Source organism: Rhineura floridana, chromosome 6, assembly GCF_030035675.1.
Source record: "Rhineura floridana isolate rRhiFlo1 chromosome 6, rRhiFlo1.hap2, whole genome shotgun sequence".
NCBI lineage: Eukaryota > Metazoa > Chordata > Lepidosauria > Squamata > Rhineuridae > Rhineura > Rhineura floridana.
Genome location: NC_084485.1, coordinates 123,331,936 through 123,353,665, shown reverse-complemented (window position 1 = coordinate 123,353,665; position 21,730 = coordinate 123,331,936). Strand labels below are relative to the sequence as shown.

The following is a 21,730-nucleotide window of genomic DNA, read 5'->3' as shown; positions in this document are numbered from 1 at the left end:
AGAGCTGCTTGTTTATCATTTCGTTGTTCTAAATATTCCAACACATTCAAAACATTCCTGACGTTGTCACGTAATTGTCTTTTAGGTAAAAACCCTGATTGATCTTCCTGAATAAATTGTTGCAATATTATTTTCAATCTTTCAGCCAAAATCATTGTAAAAATTTTATAGTCATTATTCAGTAGAGATATTGGCCGATAATTTTTTGTTTTAGTTAAATCTTGGTCCTCTTTAGGTATTAATGTTATATTAGCATTTTTCCAACTATCCGGTATCTTTCCCTCTTGCAAAATAGAATTCATTGTAGACTGTAAAGGTAGCAGGAGTTCTTCCTCCAAACATTTATAATACATTGCAGATAGCCCATCTGGTCCTGGTGCCTTTCCTAATTTAATTTTATTTATAGCTTCAGATATCTCTCTTGACGTAATAGGGCCATTAATAACTTGTCTCTGAAAATCTGTAATTTTAGGCAAATTCTGTTTAAATAAATACTCTTCTATTTTTTCAGATGGAATTTCTTGACACTTATACAATGTTGAGTAATATTGATGAAAAATCTTTTTGATTTTTACATTGTCTGTCAGCGTCTCATCTCCTTCTTGTATCTTTAAAATAATATTTTTTTGACGTTCTTTTCTTAATTTATATGCTAACCATTTCCCAGGTTTATTTGCAAATTCAAAAGTCCTTTGTTTAGCAAAATTTAATTTCCTTTCAATTTCTCTAACTGTCAACATTGATACTTGCTTCTGTAACATTTTAATTTGATTTACAATAGAAACTTTAGCTGGATTCTTTTTCAATTCTTCCTCTTTTTGTTTTATTTCTTCCAAAATTAATTGCATTTTCTGTTGTTTCTTTTTTTTTAATTCAGAATTACATTTAATAAAGTATCCCCTCATAAATGCCTTACTTGTATCCCAAACAATATTTTCACTTGTTCCTTTATGTAAATTATATTCAAAGAACTCCTTTAATTTCTTCTTACATTCTTGTACTACTTTATCATTCTGTAATAAAGATTCATTTAGTCTCCATCTAAATCCAAGATTTTTTTTTTTTAAAGTTAATATCACAGGATTATGGTCCGAAAAAGTTTTTGGTAATATATCCATTTTAAAAATATCCTTCGCTAAAATTTTTGACATCCAAATCATATCAATCCTCGAAAATGTTTTATGTCTTTCTGAAAAATAAGTAAATTCCTTTGCATTATCATTTATATATCTCCAGGTATCCACCAATTCTAGATGTTCCATGAGTTCAAAACAAATCTTCGGTAATTTACCTTGTGTCTCTTTGATATTTTTTTCAGAAAGCCTATCAATTTTTGGTGAGATTACCCCATTCCAGTCACCCATGACACACCAATGCTCATATGAAAACTCTGACAATTTTTCCATAAGTCCTGTATAAAACCTTGTTTTATCTTCATTGGGGGCATAAATACCCACTATCAAAATGTTAGTACCTTGTAAAGTAATTTCAACCCCCACAAATCTACCACTATCATCCAATAATACCAATTTAGGAAGCAATTGTGGGTTAATATAGAGAACAACTCCATTTTTTTTTTTTGGTCCAGCTGAAATAAATTCTTCACCCAAATTTTTACAAATCAAATATTTAGAATCTTTCTTCTGAATATGAGTTTCTTGTAGACAAATTATATCCAATTTTAATTTTTTCAAATAATGAAACACTTTCTTTCTCTTCTGCGCCGTGTTGGCTCCATTTATATTCCAAGTTAGGTATTTGTAATCCATCGTTAAGCGTGTATTTTAAAATTTGCCTGATGCTCCTTTTGATCCATCATCTTCCTTCCCCTCCTCTGCGTATCCTTGTTGACTTTGTTTCCCAGGAACTGTATCCATATCTTTGAGTTTATCTTCTTCCATATCTTTTGAAGCTTTTCTCAAGAAGTCCCTTGCTTTTTGAACAGTATTCAATCTATATTTCTGTTGTCTGAATGTAAAAATCACTCCTTCTGGAACGTCCCACCTAAATTGAATTTTGCATTGCTTAAGTTTTTCTGTAAGGAAAGCATATTCTTTTCTCTTACGTAAAAGTCTAATAGGAATTTCCTTCATCACCAGTATTTCCTTACCATCAATTTTAAAGGTATATTTAAAGTGTTGCTGTAAAACCATATCTCTGGTCGTTTTCTTTACGAAGTGAACAAGCACATCTCTTGGAATTTTTTTCATTGTTGCATATCTGGAGTTAATTCTATAAACTTTGTCTATTTCAAATTCCATCCTATCTTCATTCAAGTCCAGAAATTTTACTAAAGCATTAACAATTTTGTCTCTAATGTCTTCACCTGTTTCCTCAGGGATTGCACGGAATCTCAAACAATGCTCTTTATTTCTCATTTCAGTCATAGCTAAATAGTCCAAATTTTTTTCTAGTTCCAGATTTAGTATATCTGTTCTATTCTCCAAGGTTTGTACCTTTTCTTTAGTATTTTTTGCATCCTCCTTTATTTGCCCAATTGTCCCTTTAATCTCATCCACTTGTGTTTTAATATAGTCTTTTATATCTGTCAATTCAATTTTCATTTCCTGTTTAATTTCCTGTTTTATAGCATTAATCCCTTCCATTATTTTTTGAAACATTTCTGGGGGTATATCCTCTTCCTGTGTATCAATAGAACCTCTTCGCCCCTGGGCCTTAGTTGTTTTTTTAGTTGTCATTTTCAAAAAGAGGCCTTTAATTTCTAAAATTAATCACTGTTTCAGAACCTAAGGGCAGTCTATTTCTTCTTTTTTTCCCTCCACCAAAAAGAAGAGTTAATATTCCAGGCCTGTAATTGGAATCCAGCCAGCACAACACAGTCCTTATCTGCATCCAAGAATGCAAAACAATTCTGGTTGCCAAGACTAAACAATTAGTAGCATATACGAGCAGCGGATTCATCCAACAAGAAATAGTCCAAAGAGAAAAATAATCCAAAATATAATAATTACCTCTCATCCGTTTTTAAACTTTAAAAGTCCAAATTCAAGCCAGCTTTTTGTCGTAGAAAAGTAAATAAGTTGTTTATATTTTCTTTCTTCCTTAATTATATTTAAAAGAGAAAAAGTATGACTCACCCAGGTTTCTCAATTGCTGATTCATAAACAAATCCCTTTTATTGCAGTAATTTAAGCCAAATGATAAGGTTTAGGCAGAAGTGGGCTCGCTGGTTAAGAACGTTTTTTTTTTAAGAAAAGAAAAAACGCTTCGCTTCATTCCAGTCCAGCTTGCGTGAAAATCCTGACTCCGTCTTCAGCCGATCGGCTTGCCTTCTTATCTCAGGAATTTCCTGATCAATTCCAGCCGCCGACAGCTCAACGAAGTCTTGTGGAAGATCTGATCGGTTCTCCTGTACCTTGGAGAACATTTAAGCCAGTCCAAGATTCCTCTTGGCTGACTTTTAACCTGAAAAAAGCTTCCTCTGAGGCAGAGCTCCCTCAGAGACAACCACCAGCCAGCACCACTTCCCGGAAGTCCACAGTGAAATGGATTCCTCATGTCCAGGAATTTGGAGTTTCAATTCCTCCATGGCTCGCGTTACCCCCCCCCTGACTTTAGGGGCCTCCCGTCAATGGTCTCCACAGATAAGGGAGCGTCCAGCTTCCACTGAGAAATTCCATAACGCTTGGCTAGCTTTGCGTCAATGAAATTTGTGGAGGCTCCGCTGTCAATTAACGCGGTGGAATTAAACATTGTCCCTTGGGGAGTTGTAATCCGAATAGGGAGAACCAGTACTCCTTGGGATGGGGGTTGGGTCATTTGAGGCCCTTTATACAAAGCTGCGCCCAGTCCACCGGCCTGTATGTGGACTGGGTGTTCTAGTTTCCCGACGGCTCTGGTTTTCCCCCTTTTAGTCCACAATCCCTGGCCACATGGCCCGGCTTGGAACAATAGAAGCATAGACGTTCTCGACGTCTTCTCTCCTTTTCCTCTTCTGACAGCCTTGGCCTAACCCCTCCCAGTCCCTCGGTTGTATTACTTGCCGTTCCTGAGGTTGAAAAGGTCTTGTTGCGAGATGCTGAAACCGAATACCTCGGGACCTCTTGTTTCTTTTCTAAGCGCCTTCCTTCCAACCGGTGATCAGTCTGTAGGCACAGTCGAATCAGCCCCAGCAGATCCGTCGGGGGGGTAATTCTGGCCAACTCATCCAGGATCTCGGCACTCAGTCCACTTCTGTACATAAACATCAAAGCTGCATCATTGTATCCAGTTTCCTGGGACAGGATTTTAAAGTCGTTGGTGTACTCGGAAGGTCCCTTTTCCTTGTTTCAGGGCCCCCAACTGCCTTGCCACTGTTTCAGCTCTTTGCGGATCCTGAAACATCTCAGTCATTTCTTGTATGAATCCTCTATATCTTCCTAGAAGGGCGTCCTTTCTCACTAGATACGGAGTCACCCACTTGGCAGCCTCTCCTTCCAAAAGGCTGATCACAAATGCCACTTTGGCCCCATCACCAGGAAATTCCGCATTCCTGACGTCCAGGTACAATTCACATTGAGCCACAAAGGTAGACAACTGATCACTCTGCCCTCCATACTTTGGCGGTAATCCGATAGGAACCTTCACAGCCACTGCCAGGGGAGCTGTTCGCATCCGATCGATCGTGGCCTTCAGGGCCTGATTGTCAGTCTTCAATGCCTTGACTGCCGCCAACAGAGTTTGAACATCTGATTGTAAGTCTGCCACGTTAGTCCTCAGGAGCCTCACTTCCTCTGCCTCAGAAGTGGGGTTTGTTCCCCCCGTTGCTCCCTTCTCCATCTCGTCACTGTCGAATGGTGAGAGCGTTGAGGGTGAAATAGGTGGTTCTGTCACGCTGTCGTGTTCAGGTTGGGACTCAAGAATCAGATCACTTGGTGAAAGCAAATCAGTTTTTATTAAAGTAATTTCCAGACATAGACTCCTCCGTCGCATGAACAACTTCTGCAAACAAGAACCTGCAACATGGAAGAAAGGTGACAGAACAGGGGCGCTCTGCTCCCCCCACTCTTTATAAAGGGGTTTTTCTGGTGCGAATTCTCTCACTTCGTCTCAAAGCGCCCTGTTCTAAACCCCTCCTTTCTCTTTCCCTTGTTACTTTGAGACGCCTCCTGGAACGAGGCGAGGGTGGGGGCATGGCCCTCTCTTCTTCTAAAGTATCTGCTTCTAGGATGGGAAGAGGGAGGGGAAGGTTTAAACTGTCAGGCAGGTTTTTCTCCGCTTGAGGGGGAATTGGAACTCCTCCTTTTTCCGTCCCTAACTGCTCTGGGCTGGAGAGAGGGGAGGGTGTGGGAAACTTCTGGGAGCCGTCTGTTTCCCTGGTTACCAGGCTCTCAAGGTCTCTGTCGGCAGACATCTCTATCTCTGTCCTCTCTCTCTCCTGCAACTCTGGGAAACTAACATCTCTCCCCTCCTCCTCATCCTCTGAACTCCCAGGGTCCCAATCCTGCATCCGGACACCTCCAAGAGCATCTGTCGTGAACCGCCCTGTTCAGATCTTGAAAGTTCAGGTCTGTGGCTTCCTTTATTGAATCAATCCATCTCTTGTTTGGCCTTCCGCTTTTTCTACTCCCTGCTGTTTTTCCCAGCATTATTGTCTTTTCTACCATAAAAACCAGCAAATTTATTTTGGTGTCATGAATTTGTTAGTCTTTAAGGTGCCACAAGACCCTTTCTGTGTGGTTTATGGTGGGTGGTAGGCAATAGAGCACTCTGAGTAGCCAGAAAGCCCGACACTGTATTGTCCCCAACTTAAAATTTTCTATATCCAAAATCCTCACTTTTGTTGCAAGGTTATTATTTTCTGTTGTTGTGGTCAACACCTTGAGGGGAAAGCTGCTCCCTTCCCCTTTTTCTCATCTTTTAAGGGTTGTCATCATCAGCACAACCTCTGATGTACAATTTGTCTGGAGCAACACTGTACGAAATGCTTTTTTCGGATAAGAAAAATACAGAAGCAAAATATTCTTTAGGAGGTGGGCCGGAGCTCATGGGTGCACCTCAGAATAAAACACACTTATGTGTGTTTTACTCCAATGGCATTGAGAGAACTTTGATGTGCCTATTTTTCTCCGAATCACATGCTTTCCTCAGAACCACTCTGTTCCACTTACAATGTACTTACTGGCAATGGAATAGCATTTTCAAAGTGGAGGGGACAATTTGAAAGCACCCTTGTTCCTGTAATTGTGTGTGTCTGTGTATGTGTTGTATATATTCTTGTGGCCAATCTGATTTTGCAGCAATCAAAAGAAAATTGAGAGTAGAGCCTCCATAGCGGTAAAGGAAGAAATTGCTCAAAATATGACATTTGTACACAGCGTGGTAGGATTCACTCAAGGAGGTAGCTGGGCATAGCCATTTTAGCCATAAGAGAAAAAAGTGCTTGTTTTAGAACGATGCTCTGCTGCTGTTGTAACACAAACACCTTATGCATGCAAGGGAATCTTGGATATTAGGGTCAGCCAATGTGGTGCTCTCCAGATGTTGTTGGACTCCAACTCCCATCAGACCCAGTCAACATGGCCAATAATCAGGGATGTTGGGAGTTGAAGCCTAACAATATCTGGAAGGCGTCATGTTGGTTACCTAAGATGTACCATCATCATCAACAAGAAAAAGACTGGCACTTTGTGATGCTTTCCACTTGCCTTAGTTTTAAATGTGGGGCGCAGGATTTCTTATGCTCTGGAGAAGAGAATTCAGTGGTGACATTTGGAAAAGAAACATTTTAAATTTCCATTTTAAACTATACATTGGGGGGGGGAGGAAAAGAAAGTACACATAGGGTTGTATTCAGCATAGTACTAAGTAAGCAGTTCCATCAGCACAAGGATTTCTGCTTGCGTAAGTGGAACTTTTCCCTCCTCTCTGCCCCCCTGTGCACCCCCTAAATCTGTTCTTGGGGTTCTCCCAACCCTCCAGAGCAGATTTGAGGAGGTGGGGGAGTCCTTTTGTGCTAGCAGTAACCCTTGCACTGACGGGACAAGTTAGTTAAACTACTGTCCATAGGTTTGTGATATCAAAGTATGTTACAGATCTACTTTTCTTCTTGCAAATATCGGGCTGGATCTAGACTTGACCTTCTGCAAGCAGATGGGCTCCTTCCATTTGTAGAAGGGACTAATACCCTTTGGGGGGCATAGGGAGTGGCAGGGGGAAAGAGGAATTGGCAAAAGTTACACACACACATACCCTCCTTGAAGCTGGAACATATTGGGAGCAGAGTTCCATTCACTCATAGCCTGGATCTCATCCATCATGTTTACTAAACATGATGATGTTAATATTTTTTTTAAAGGCTGTTTATCTGCTGGCACAGAGTCTCAACTCTTAAGTCCTATGTGGACATTCTCAAATGTATATGTGGCAGAGGGTTGGCTTACTGCTTCCCTGCCCCACCTGACATTTGCATGTTGGAGGTGCCTATTCATGTAGAACCCAGTGTGCCTAGGCTCAGTTTTCATAATCTATTGCCCCTCAAAATCTTGGGTAACTGATCACATGTGTTGAACTCCAAGAGTGTGGCCCCCTGTTTGATGTGACTCTGATGCAAGATCATGAGGAGGTAAAAGATGGTGAAATCCTCATTCCTCACTCCTGTTTCCCTTTGAGGATGTCTGCATAGAGCTGTAGGTTTATTCCAAACAGAAAACTTTCCTTTCAGTATTTGCAATTGATTCTTGTTCTACCTGAGCAAACTGGAGTCAATTCCACACATTATAAGGATCAGTTGGAGACTGTTCACACCTTACCTTTAGACATGGTGCATGCCATCCAGGTGGTTTGACCTCAGCACTTTAATATGAATGCTTGCGAAGCCTCTCTCAAGTGGGGACAATTTGTGCTTACCATGTGTGGAAATCATTTAGGCCTAATATTTACATTACGGACAATATAGGGTTTACATTCTCCCTCTCCCCCCCCCCAGCAGCTTCATCCCATGCTGTTCTGGTAATGTAGGAATGTAGAGGCCCAGTGGGAAGAGCCAAGGTCACATGGGAAGAGCCATGCCAGCATCAGAGGTTTGATTTGGCCTTCTCCCATGTGGCTTCTGCAACACCCAGGTGGCATGGGATGAAGGCATGAGAGAACTGCAGCGACACCACTACTGTAATGGAAGTGTTGGGTCTCACTTTGGAAGACAGAGGTGATCTGTGCCATCTGTATCCACAAGGGAATCGCCTCATGGAGAGCCAGTCCCAAAGTGACTTCTATATTGCCCTTTAGAATTTTAATTGGAAAGAGCTGGCTTGTGTTGCTGGTTGGGGCAAGTGGAGATGTGAGGCTAAAGGGATTAATTGCATTTGTTAGATCCCTCAACTCCTTTGCAGCCATATTATTAAGCTACATTTGATGCATGCAGGGGGTAGTTCTTCCTTCACTGCATCTCTGGTATCCTTTTCCATTCTATTCCTTACACATCTGGCTGTGTATCTCCATAGTGAGGTATGGGAGATAGCGCTTTGTACCAGCACAGCATTGTAGATTTTAGTCTTATCAAGCAAGGGAAAAAATGACAGATGTGGTTGTATCCAACACAGCACTAAGTCAGGGCTCTGTCAGTGCAGGGATTTCCGCTTACGCCCCTCCTCCCCATGCATCCCCTACATTTGTTCAGGAATGTCCCCAACCTTCCAAAGCAGATTTGGAGAGGGTGTGTGGTGCACGCAGCGGGAGAAGTGAGTCCTGTTACTCTAGGAATAATTCTTTCACTGATGGGACGACTTAGTTGAACACCGCCCCCCAAAAAGTGGATATTGTGAATGGAGTGGAAATCAGTTGTATGAACCTGCCCAAACTGATCAGACACTGCAGTTCAATCAGACCAAAAGTCCATCAAGGCTAGCATTTTGTTTTCACCTGGTGCCAGGAAAATCCACAATCAAAGTTTGAAGGCTGTAGCCTTCCCCTTTCTTTGCCTCCCATGCAGCAGCTAGTATTCAGAGGCATATGGTAAATCAGGATTGAGGAACCTGTGGCTCTCTGGATGCTGTTGGACTCCACCTCCCATCAGCCTCAGCCAGCCTGGCCAATGACCAGGAATGGTGGGAGTTGTAGTCCAGCAACATCTCGAGGGCCACAGATTCCCCATCCCTGTTGTAAATAAACCTGGAAGTTCCATTAAGCTGTTGCGGCTAATAGCTACTGGTAGACTTACAGAGCAATCCAAAACCCTCTTACACCAGACTGGGGGGGGATTGAGCAGAGGCACCCCACCACTCAGCCCTGCCGGCTGAGCCAGCCTCCCACTGACTGCCAGACGTGGAGCGGCATATCTGTCAGCGCTGACCTTCTCCTTTTGCCCACTGGCCAGGATGGGCAGGAGGCAGGGCCATCAACCTACAGCATTGGGACTAATCATCCAGTTCCCTCTGACCTTCCCCCACTCCACAGCTGGGCTTTGGAAGCAGTGACGGGTCTGCTACTCTATACAGCCCCACCGACAGGGGGTGGGGGCTCGGGTTCCGCCCTCAGTTAGTTTTTAGCTATCACTTCAAAAGTGCCTTTAAAAAAGTAAGCACTGTACAGCGATCTAAAAATAAGGCAGTCCCAACCTACGTGCTTACAATCTAATAAATGTGATTGATAAAGAAAAGGAAATGGGGACCGTACCTTGGAGCAGACTGTTTTTTCTGGAAGGGACGTGGGAAGCAAACTCCCTGCACTGTTCCTTTTCAAGCCAACGGATGGTACCAGGTTTGTCTCCCACTTCCCGTGATGTTCTTCATGGGAGGCAAGGGATGCAGACTCCCAATGGCCCTCGGTCTCGTCTCTGATGGCAGAGGCCAGAGAATGCTTCCCTTCAGCTCTGCAGGCCCTGGGCAGCTGATGGTCAGGGATGGATGTTTTTCTAGCAGAGAGGAAGAAAATAAGCTCCCTGCAGCTGCTTCTTGTCTGGCCAATGGCTGGGGCCAGGCAGGCCTTGATGTTCTTCCTGGGAGGCAACCTCCCAGTGGCTTTTGGTCACCTGGACAATGAATGGGGCCAGAGTGTGCTTCTGTATAGCATATCGTCCATGGATTTGTCCTGTGATTTTGAAAACCATAAATGTTAACAGCCATTGCCACCTCTTTTGGCAGTAAATTCATTCAATTAAATTAAATATGCACCACTTTCTCCCAAACTTTCTAATGAAAACAGTTTTAAAAATTACATATTTGCACAAATCTCAACCTGTTCTACATCTCTCTTTCTGTCTTCTGTTTCACAATTCAGGGAGTTTTGAAAAGAAGAGACCACATCCAAGCAGAGCTGGATTCCAAAGTGGACACTGTATATAATAAAAAGGCAGAAAATGATCTGGTAAGTATGCCAACCATTGCAAAATAAAAATGGTGAATTTCTCACTATTAAAAATGAGAAGTCATCACATCACATGACCAGTGTTACATGAGGCTGCTCGTCAAGCATGATGGAAAACCACTTGAGCATCTGCACGGGCTTCCTGGAACACAGGAAGCTGCCTTATGCCAAGTCAAGACTGTTGGGCCATCTAGCCTGTCTACTCTGACTGGCAGAGACCCTCCGGGGTCTCTGATAGAGATATTTCCTACAATGACCCTTTTAATTGGATATACCGGAGACTGAATCTGCACTTTCTGATTGCAAAGCATGTCTTCTGCTGCTGAGCTACAGCCCCTGTCCCTGTACTCTTCCAGATAACAATTGATTGTGCTGATCTTGCACATGCCTAGCAGACTGCCATTTCCCTTGAATTCCAGCATGATCTCTATGAACTTCTTGAATGATTATGTGATCTTTAAGTCAAATTTCCTAGAGGCATGCAGAAACGCATCCTTGGAAGCTGTCCCACATCTCCAAAAGATTGCTTGGAGAGAGAATGCAGAGATGACTGATGTACCCACTCTAAACAAAAGGTGTGTGGCACAGCCCCCCTGAGACTGTAACTCTTCAAAATAAAAGGCTGATGACCACCTACTAAAATGTCCCTCTGCCTACAAAACTCCCTGAGAAAATTAGCAGGTAGGGGAGAAGGCTGAGCTAGAACCCATTCCAGCTTTCAACAGGATGGGGAGTTTTTGACATGAGGATTTCTGGAAACATGCAGTCTCTAATCTGATGTGCCACATGGTAGGATGGACGGGACAGTCTGTTTCCAACCTGTGTCAGTTTTGCAGGTGTTCATAAGTCCATTTTGTCCATTTCTACATCAACCTGCAGATTGCACTGCATGAAAATTCACATTATTTATAAACACATTTAACCTTAAAATATGCATTTTGTGTGGCTTTTTCCTGACACTTCCTCTTAGCTGTCATCCCCCCCAGATGTTTGCAAGGTAGTCATATGTTGGGAATGTTGGCAGCAATAAAAGCAGCTGGGGGGAGAAAGTTTCAGGGGGAAAGTAGTGGGATGGTTAAAAACCTCTTTTCCTCCTTCATCTAGCATTGATTGCCCCCACTTTGCATTGGGGCTGCATTGTAATGTGTAGTTTGCCCTGCGACAAAGGAGTTCAAGTGGTGAATCAGCTAGTGCCGAAACGTAATTTATATTCCTCAACACTTTGGTGTCATTTATAATAGGTGACACCAAAGTGTTGTCAATATAAATTATGCCTCATCACTAATTGATTCAGCACTTGAATGTTAAAACATTGTGGATATGGTCCAGTCCTGTTGTAGGCACTGAGCCAATGTGCAGAGGATTCCAATGGGACTACAGAGCCCTGTTTCCCACCCTGTCTCTGGGGGGTGGACACACGGATCAACTCCCACATCACCATCCTGCCCATCCTCTGTAGAACGTTGAGTTTGCCTGTGCTCCAGATGGGGAGGAGGAAACAAGATTTTACTGAATGCTATTAGCATCCTTTGCACATAGGCGCTGAAAGCACAGTGGGATTGGATCATAGTCTTTATGTCACTACTTTGGCATCACAGCCAGGAAATAAGTCATTAACTCCACTTACTGTGCATTACCTTTATTTGCACACAGGAGTCTTGCTATTATTGTAATAATCATGGGAACACAGAAAGAGTTAACAGAAGGAACATAGGATGCTGCCTTATATGGAGAGACCATTGATCTATCCAGGGCAGTATTATCTACGCTGACTGGCAGCAGCTCTCCAGGGTTTCAGACAGGGTCATTCTCATTTCTACCTGGAGATGCTGGGGATTGAACCTGGGACCTTCTTGGTGCAAAGCAGATGCTCTACTATTGTGTTGTGGCTCTTTGCTCACATATCAGGAAAATGTTGATTCTCCCTCCTGACTACATGCAGTTTTAAGACTTAAGCCAAGGAGGTAATGTCCTGGAAGCTACACAAGGCTGGGTTTGGTGAGATAGGTCTGTGTGAGGACACACAGCTTGTTACTTGACCTGGAAGCTTGTTACTTGACCCGGAAGATTTAACAGAGGTCACATGACCTTTTCTGGCTTACCGATGTTCTAGAGCTTTGGTTGCTGGTGTAGCTGGTTCTTCTGAAGATTTGTCATTTGACCAGACCTTGGTGGTAGTGAACCATCTGAATCCACACCTGATATTTGTCAAACCCCAAGCTGAGGATCTGCTTCGGGCTTGAATCCTGACAAGAGGACACCCACACAAACTCTTTAGTATACTAACTGCCACGTTACCATTTTCTCTTAATAGAACCCCTCCCCCCAAATCCAAACTGAAATTGGTGCATCAGTTGTATTTTTAAGAAGTATGATTAAATGCAAATCCAAAGTAAGGTTGAAAAGGATCTTTTAACAGTTATGTAAATTGGGGCCCTGCCGTTTCCTTGAGCCTGGCTGTGTAACTCACTTGGAATGTTGTGTTCATATGATGCAAAGATTGTGGCCTTAATTTCAGGTTTTTATCTGTGCGTGACTCCATGGTAAGTAAGAGATGCTGTAAAATGAAGGTTATCTTGCACAAAACTGAACTTAGGCTGCCTTCCTGTACACACTCACCTGGGAATAAGTCCTACTGAACCCAGTGGGGCTTACTTCTAAGTAGACATGTATAGGATTGCACTGTTACTGAACAGTCCTATAACTGGGAATCAGCTGCTGAACCAATTTGGGTAGGATTGCATCCTTAGTCACATTTTCATGTTATTCACTTTACTATTTCAAAGTAAAATTCCCCCCTCACTTTTTTTTAAATGTCAGTTTACAAATGAAAAACCAATAACGCAAGCACTCATTACATTTCAGGTTACAGAAAACATTTGTTTACAACTTCGCGTTTTCCTTTTCTTGTGTCACAGATCTGCTATATCTATGAGTAACCAATTGGACTGTAGGGATAAACACACTCTCTTATCGATTACATTTAAGTTAATTTTCATAGCATCAAAATATTGATGTGGGTGTCTTAGGGGCATATTAAAGGAAGCATGAGAACTTACAATCTTTAAAAACCCAGTGATTGTTACAAGTAAAGGAAGTATTTTTAAATAATACTTTCCTATTTCAGTAACACAACTGAACCAAAATGCCTTCAAAAACAGCCTAATGTTCCCTTTGGTCACAGCAATACTAATTTAAACGTTGTTTCCGTTGTTTTAAAATTTAGCACACCCACCTCAATTAAAAGCTATATTTGATTGACTTATGCATATAGAGGGAAACTGTGGCCCTCCAGATGATGTTGGGGTCCACTAACATCTGGAGGGCCACAGATTTCCCACCTTTGCCTGGACTAAGGCATGGGACCCTAATACATGTCAGCACTGAACTTTCTTGGATGCATGGAGCTATACTGTGCTACCACTAGGATCTAGACTGAGCCCCCCCTGTTAGAATTGGGCTGGTGTGGATTATTTGGCAACACTGGAAATGCAGAACCGCACATAAATGTTGCCTTTCCATTTTTTCTGCTGGTGTCAACTTACTATTGTTAGTTTACATTTTATCCTGTCTTTCCTCCAACGAGCTCAAGGCTCTCTCTCTCCTCCCTTTTTATCTTCACAACAACCCTGTGTAGTAGGTTAGGCTGAGAGATGATGACTGGCCCAAGGTTGTCAAATCAGTTTCATGGCTGAATGGGATTTGAACCTGGGCCTCCAGTCCAAGTCCAGCACTATAGCCACTATACCACACTGCCTCTATTACAGGGGAAATGATTGAAAAGCTACAGTTCACTTGTCTGCGTTCAAAAGAGATGTCACAATAGTGGTCTTGTCTCTCAAATTTGTATCTCAAACAGACACGCCATTTCTAATAGAGTTGGCACCAGAGTTCTCTCAAGGTAAGCCTTCAAAGTGAATCTGGAGGTTCCTGTTCGGACAAAACATCTGAAAAATGTTGAGGGAAGCAAAATGAGCTTAGATAAAAACAACTAACATTTCTCGGATGGTGTTCTATATAGCCCTAAGCTGCCACTAGCATTTGTCTAAAGCAAAATTATGTCATAAATCAGAGGTTGCTGCTCATGCCAGGCATCTGAGGAAGAAGGGAGAATACAAGAGAGTTTTTATGCAACTTGCAAAATTTCTCAGAGGATGGTGGGACAGGAGCAGAATGAAAACAGCTCTCAGAAACCAAACCCTGCAGATGAATGTGCCAAATCACCCTAACCATAATAAGAGCTTTTTGTGTGTGACATGCACTGGTATAGAGTGCCAGCTCCTCTGTGTGTTTTTTTGGCAGCCCATAGCAGCCGTTTTGTGTTGGCACCCACAACACTTTTGTCAAAGTATAAGTACCGACACCTCTATTCTTTTCTTTTTTTTTAACCAAAAAAGCACTGGCCACAATACTTTGCAATGGAACTCACATTGTGGAGAGTGACTGGTGGACAAGACAGCAAATGGTTTACAAGCTTTTTCCTTTCAGTCATTCTCCTCTGAGTAAAAGCTTCACCTGTTAGCACCTGCCTGTTATGCAGTTGTCAATAACAGCAGAGCTTCTGTCAGTTAAAAAAAACAGCAGCAGCAAACCTCAGTCACACCAGGTATGATGATAATAAGAAACAACCAAAGGCCCATCTAGTCTAGCCTCCGTTCATGCAGTTGCCTATTCTGGAAAGTCCACAAGTAGGCTGCCAATTTGCTTCCAGACTAGACCCAAAGTTTTACTACTGGTGTACAAAGTCCTATTTTTTAATATAATTTTTTTATTCAAAATTTCAAAAACAAAACAAAAGAAAAAGAAAAAGAACAAATTAATAACTAATACAATAAAAAATAAAAAAATATTGACTTCCGATTTGTCATAAATCAGCTATAGGTCTATAGTATATAACAAACCTGTCCCTTAGTATATTACAAAATCACTTTCCTCCAGTGGTTATCTTGGTTAATCATTAAATCTCATTAACATCATATCATTTTATTCTTTCCACAAAAAGTCAAAGAGAGGTTTCCAGTCCTTGAGAAGTATATCTATCAATTTTTCTCCAAATAAACATGTCAATTAATCCATCTATTCAAGTCTAGTAAATCCAGTAGTTTCAACAGTTATTCTTCCATTATCAGTGTTAGTTCCATCTTCCATCGTCCATCCTTGCACACATACTTCTGCTGTCATAGTCATATAGTAAGAGTCTGATAGGAATTTCCTTCATCACAAATATTTTCTTGCCATCAATTCTGACTGTGTTACTGAAATATTGTTGTAAAGTCATATCTCTGCTCTTCTTTTTTACGGGGTGCACTAGCACATCTCTTGAGAATTTTTCCATTGTCACATATCTGGAATTAATTCTATAAACTTTCTCTATCTCAGGTTCCATCAGATCATTCCAGTCCAGAAATTTTTTTGAAACATTGATAAATTTATCTCTGATATCTTCACCAATTCCTTCAGAGATAGTGCTGAATTCCAAGCAATAATCTTTGTCACTAGGATCCATCACAGCTATAAAATCCAAATCTTTTTCCAATTCCACATTTGATATATCTATTCCAATCTCCAGGACTTGCACCTTCCCTTTAATTTTTCTTTCATCTTCTGTTGCTTGTCCAGTTATATCTTGTTTTTTCATAGAATCCTTTATTTCTTTCAAATCCTGTTTCATTTTGCCAAATTCAATTTTCATCTCTTGTCTGCCCTGTCTCAATTCTTGTTTCGTTATCTTAATCTCATCCATTATTTTCTGAAACATGTTTAGAGAGGGAACCCCTTCCTGTACATCCAGGGTCTCGGCCACTTTCTTGATTGTCATTCTTAAGACCGAGAAAAAACAACAACACCCCTTCAATTTCCAATATAGCCACTATTCCCAAGCAAAGAGCAATTTATTTCTTTTTCCAGCAACAAAGGAGTTAATATTCCAAGCCTGTTGACATCATCTTCTAGACAGACTGCCTTATCTCTTATGTTACCAAGAGTGCAAAACAAATTTAGTTCACAGCATCAAAATAATTAGTGGCATAAAGAATAAGCAGATTCGTCAAAATAAAGTAGACCAGAAAAAATAGTCCCAGACAAATAGTACTCAAATATTCATATTAATCAGATTTTCCTCCTCAGATTAGATGCCCCTCATCCGTTTATATCCTTATAATGCTCAATTCCATGCCAGCTTTTTGCAATAAAAACAAAGATAAGCTATTTCGATTTTCTTCTTCCTTAATTCCGTGTATAAAAGAGAAAGGTATAACTCACCCAGGGATTCTTTGTTGCTGATTCTATAACAAATCTCTTTTACTGTAACAATGATAAAAAAGATAGGAGTAGACAGAAGAATGCTTGCCTGTTCAAATCCGTTTTTCTTTAAAGAAAAAAAAAGTCTCGCTTAGTCAGTTTGAGCTTGCTTGCTTGAATTCCCTGACTCCGTCAGACGCTGCTGGCTACACCTTCGTTCATAGGCGATCCTGATGAATTCCAGTCCCCAACAAACACAACGAAGCTTCTGTGGGTGATCTCTTCGTTTCTCCCTTGCCTGGGAGAAAGTTTTTACCAGTCAAAAAATTCTTCTGACTGGTTTTAAAACTGAAAAAGCTTCCTCTGAGACGGGAGCTCATCTCAGAGGCAGTCACAGGCGGAGCAATCCTCCTGGGAAGTCCCTGGTGTACAAAGTCCTATATGGCTCTGGAGCAGGGTACCTGAGAAGCCACATCTCTCCGCCCCCTCCATAGCCCACCTCGGTCACTTAGCTCTGTGGGTGAAGATTTGTGGATGGTGCTGTGACTCGAGCATGCTTTTAGTGTTGTGGCACCCATTCTTTGCAATGTTCATCTTCTAGAAGCGAAGCAAGCCCCCACATTGTTATATGTTCAGTGTTTCTTGAACACCTTTCTTTTCTCCCAAATCTTCCTGAATTAGTCCCATTTTATCTCTGCAGTTTTTAATACTTGTTGGTGTCAACGTTTTAATCGTGTGTTACAATTTGTATTCAGGTTTATATTCCATTTTTATATGCCGCTCAGGAATTCTTTGAAAGTTGGGCGGCTTATACATTTTGAAATAAACGTATGAATAAATGAAATGAGCAAAACAGCACTCTGTCTTGGCTTTTACATAGTGCAGATATGGGAAGTGTCTGGCCCTCCAGATGTTGGACTCAACTCCCATCAGCCCCAGCCAGCATAGCCAGTAGTCAGGGATGATAGGAGTTCTAGTCCAACAACATATGGAAGGCCTCCAGTTTCCCATACCTGATATAGCACTTTAGAGCTGGGATGGGAAGCCTGTGGCCTGCTGGGCTGCAACTCCCATCACCCCTGACCATTGGCCATGATGGATAGGGCGGATGGAAGTGTGAATCCTACATCATCTGGAGGGCCACCGGTTGCCTATCCCTGCTTCTGCGTATTCAACGTGTTTTTGTAATCCTTACCCCACATCTTGTCAAGTGGGTGAGTATGCTTGTCTCTGAATTGCAGTCGGGGATCTGAGGCTTGGAATGGCCTCATAATAAAGTGAACTTCAAAGCAGGGACTTCCCAATGCATATCTCAATCGCTATGCTACACTGGTAGGACAAGGGAAGGCTTCTTCTTCTGAGAACTGGTTTGGTGCTCAGGACACACCTTACTTAGTTGCTGTGCAGAACTGGGTATGGTTCTATGCAGCACGTCCCCCTGTTCCTGCTCATAGGGCAGCCCTTTCATCTGCCTTAATGAGCTTGACACAAGTGCCCACTTGAGCTTGCCTTTGCAAACTGATATCCAGAAATTACATTGACAGTGAGTGGCATGAGCTTGAATGTAATGCGAAGAGTAGTTGTGCCAGAGAGATGGAATCACAAACAGGTCATTAGCACTGACAAAAGGCTAGAGCACTTGGTCTTTAAATCGGACATCAATTCGTTTCTGCAGAGAGTTTGGCTGTGACACCTGAGAAATGGGAGGAGAGACAGACAGAATATTTTTGCAGTCATTACATCTACGACTGAACATGGCTCTGATGAGATAATGCTATATGACAAATAACAATCCCTTTCAAGCTCATAGTTTGGCTGGCCACCAAGTGTCCCTTTGCTCTCTCCTTAGCTAGGACCCTTCATTGGCATCAATGCCTTTTAAAATAGGCCTGCCAGTGTGGTAAGAGTGGATAGAGTGTTAGACTTGGACCAAGGGGGTCCAGCTTCAAATACCTACTCAGCCAAGAAGGCCAGTAGGAAATCCTGGGTTGGACACAATTTCTGCGCCCAGCCTGACTCACAGGATTATGTGACGATACAATGGAATAGGTCACTCTTAAGTAGGAACCAAGGAAGAAGCCTCATACTCATCAACAGTGGACAGAGTGTTGGGACAGCAGCCCTGATCCTGACTGATGAGTCACTGCTACTTCCTCATGAGGAGGAACAGGAGTGAGGTAGCAGGGAGGTCAAGGCAGTGCAGATGCACCAGTGGAGCCAATATGGTGCTCATGCCGGTGCATTTGCACAACACCAACCTTCCTACAGCATCACCCCTCTCCTTCCTGGTAAGCACCAGTGACTCAACTGTTGGGTGGTCAGGTGAGTGCAGCTACCCCACCATGCCATCTGATACTGAGATGCCAGGGGTGGGGGACCTGTGGCCCCCCAGATGTGGTTGGATGCCAACTTCCATCAGCTGTAGCCAGCATTGGCAACAACCAGGGATTATGGGACTTTATAATCCAGCAACATCTGGAGGGTTCACTGGTTGCCCACCTCTTATCTTTGCTGCTTGCCAGCAGCTTTCCAAGGGTTCACATAGTCTTTTCCAAGAGGGGGGGTGGGGATTGAAACTAGGGCTTTTTGCATGCAAAACATGTGCTCAAACATCGAGTTATGAGCTTTCCTGTTCTGGACTCCTTGGAGGAAGGGCAGCATCAGAAGATAGTAAAATAAAGTTTTGATCACCAGCCATGCATGGTAGTCTGCTAGGAGCTCAATAAATCTTTTGTTTCTGCTTCCTCCCTAGGATTGCCTAACAGGGAGGCTATTCTGGTAGACTGACATTGAGCTTGATGGGTCCTAAATTGAGCAGATCTGTTCTAATCTTGCCCATGTTTCTTTCTTTGCCATTGTAAAAGGTCACTTCTGGGTTTTACTTAAGAGGTAGATATAAACCTGCCACTGTAAGAAAGCAATCAGGTGCAACAGGAACTGGGCTTCCATCCTTAGAATAGCTGTGTAGGAGATGGCATTTTGGCAGGTGCAGTTTGTTTCATCTCACCAGCTCTATGACAGGACAAGCTTCACCTGCCAAAAAGAAATTCTCTTCCACAAAACTGTTAAGGGTACATGATCCCTGTCCTTTATTGTAGCCGGTCAACTTACATGGCAGTAAACAAGAATCTACAAGGAAGTAACTGCAGCCTGTCTGCAATAGGTGCCCAAAGGTGGTTACTATGGCAACGACTATGAAGTCAGTGCTGCAAAAATGTAATGTTTGTCAGCCCCTATTGCCACTATAGCTTCCAAGGGTGTTGTCATGGAAAGCTGATACCAACATGCGTTGTCACCTTTATTTCCTAGTAGAACTTCCATGCCCTAACAAACAGAAATCTTAGGATTGACGAGGTTATCTCAACTCCATTCCATAATTGTCCCAAGATTTCAGTATCTCTGTGGTCTCTGCTCCTGTTGAAGCTGAATTCAGAGAAATAAATAAAGTGTATCTCTGTGTGTGAGATCCATGCACGCACACAGAGTGGGGGGCCCTCCCCCAAAGATCTGGGGGTCAATGATTTGTGTTTGGGGTGAACATTTGGAAGTGTTCATTAATTTGCAATAAAATGAGGTGTTGAAGGGTTCCTCTTTTTCTTTCTTTTTAAAAAACATTCTGGTGTTCAGGCCTGCTCAACTGCAGCATGCTTTGAAAACAGCCAGGTAAATGTCCCCCTTCCAGGGAATGCTATTCCTTTCTTTCAGTTAGTTCAGGAGGATAGTGCAGCCTGGAAGACAAATGGGAAAGTTGGGAGACTCATTTCCCAGCCTTCAAAATACTGGAAGCACCAGAAGAAGGATGCATACTGACATCTTGAGTTAAACTCCAGAAAAACATTTCTGGTAAGATGGAACACATGACACAGAATAGGTCCCTGTCCCGAGGAATTTACAATCTGAGATTGAATGCATGGAAACAACAGAGGAAGGTAAGGAGAAGCAGGAGGTAAACAGGGAAGCAATATGGGGTTGTTTCAGTTGCACATGCCTGGGCTTAGTTACAGGCTAGGTCAGGCGTGGAAACTAGAGGGCTGTGCCATAAAATAATAGAATTCTAGAGTCCTCTAGTTCACCGCCTGTTCAATACAGGATGCAACTACTACAGCACCTCTGACATTCAGCCATCCAGCCTCTGCTTAAATACTCCCGCAAAAGAGCCCTCCTCTCCCGAGGCATTTTGTTCCACTACTGAACATCTCTTGTCATGAGGAGGCTTCTCCAAAAGTTTACCTGAAATCTAGTTCCCTTCAAATGCCACCCAATGGTTCTAGGCCTAGAGGAAACAAGCATGTTCCATCTTCTGCACAACAGCCCTTCCAATATTTGAAGACAGCTATCATGCCTCCCCTCATGCCTAGTTAAACACACCTACCTCTTTCAACCATTCCTCATAGGTCTTGGGCTGTAGTGTATTCTGTTTCCCCCACGTTTCCTTCCTTGATAATTTCCATATTTTATTTGATCTTTCACAGGACTTAAAAGCCGCTTTGGAAATTTAGCAGAATATCATTGAAGTTTAGCACTCATTTCTGGGTAATTGCTTGCAGGAAAAAAAACTGTTTGCAACCCCATTAACCCAGAAAACTGCTGAAGTAAAGTGACGAAATTTGGAACAGTATACCGGCATAGAGTTCTTTCCTGTAATTTTCATGGGGGAACAGAAGTGTGCATGTGCCAAAAGAGTGGAAGAGTAGTGACATGTCAGTGACTTCATTGTTGTGTCATATCATGCTCAGTGGTGTGAATGAGACATGGCGGTATATCGGTCAAAAAAACCACAATTCCATAATGCAACAGATACTGCAGTATGAAAGGAATGTTTGAAATTGGGACAGAAGCCCTACCAATCAGTAAAACTAATGCAATAAACCCCATGTCTGAATGCAGCTTTGGTTTCCAGATCTCTCACTGCCCTGGTTCCCTTCCTCTGGACATGCTCCAGTTTGTCAATGCCCATAAGATGTGGTGCCCAGAAGTACTGACCAGTGCAGAACAGAGCAGACCCATCACTTCCCATGCTGTGGACAGTATGCTTCTGTCAACACAGCCTAAGACTGCATTAGGGGTTTTATAAGCAACCACATCGCACTGTTGGCTCATGTTCAACTTCTGGTCAACTAAGACACCTATGATCCTTTTTACATGTAAAGCCAAAGGCTTCCTTTTCATACAGGAAAAAGCTGTGCCT

At 42.4% G+C, this 21,730-nt stretch overlaps 1 protein-coding gene across 2 annotated transcripts in view; it reads left to right on the top strand.

The window, feature by feature from the left end:
- The window catches only part of SNX7 (sorting nexin 7), a 72,818-nt gene that overhangs the window by 30,283 nt on the left and 20,805 nt on the right, over window positions 1-21,730 (top strand). For both annotated transcript variants that reach the window (XM_061633705.1, XM_061633706.1), the window contains one exon: window positions 10,216-10,302. In XM_061633705.1, the coding sequence (XP_061489689.1) occupies window positions 10,216-10,302 (87 nt within the window). The remainder of the gene's footprint in view (window positions 1-10,215; window positions 10,303-21,730) is intronic.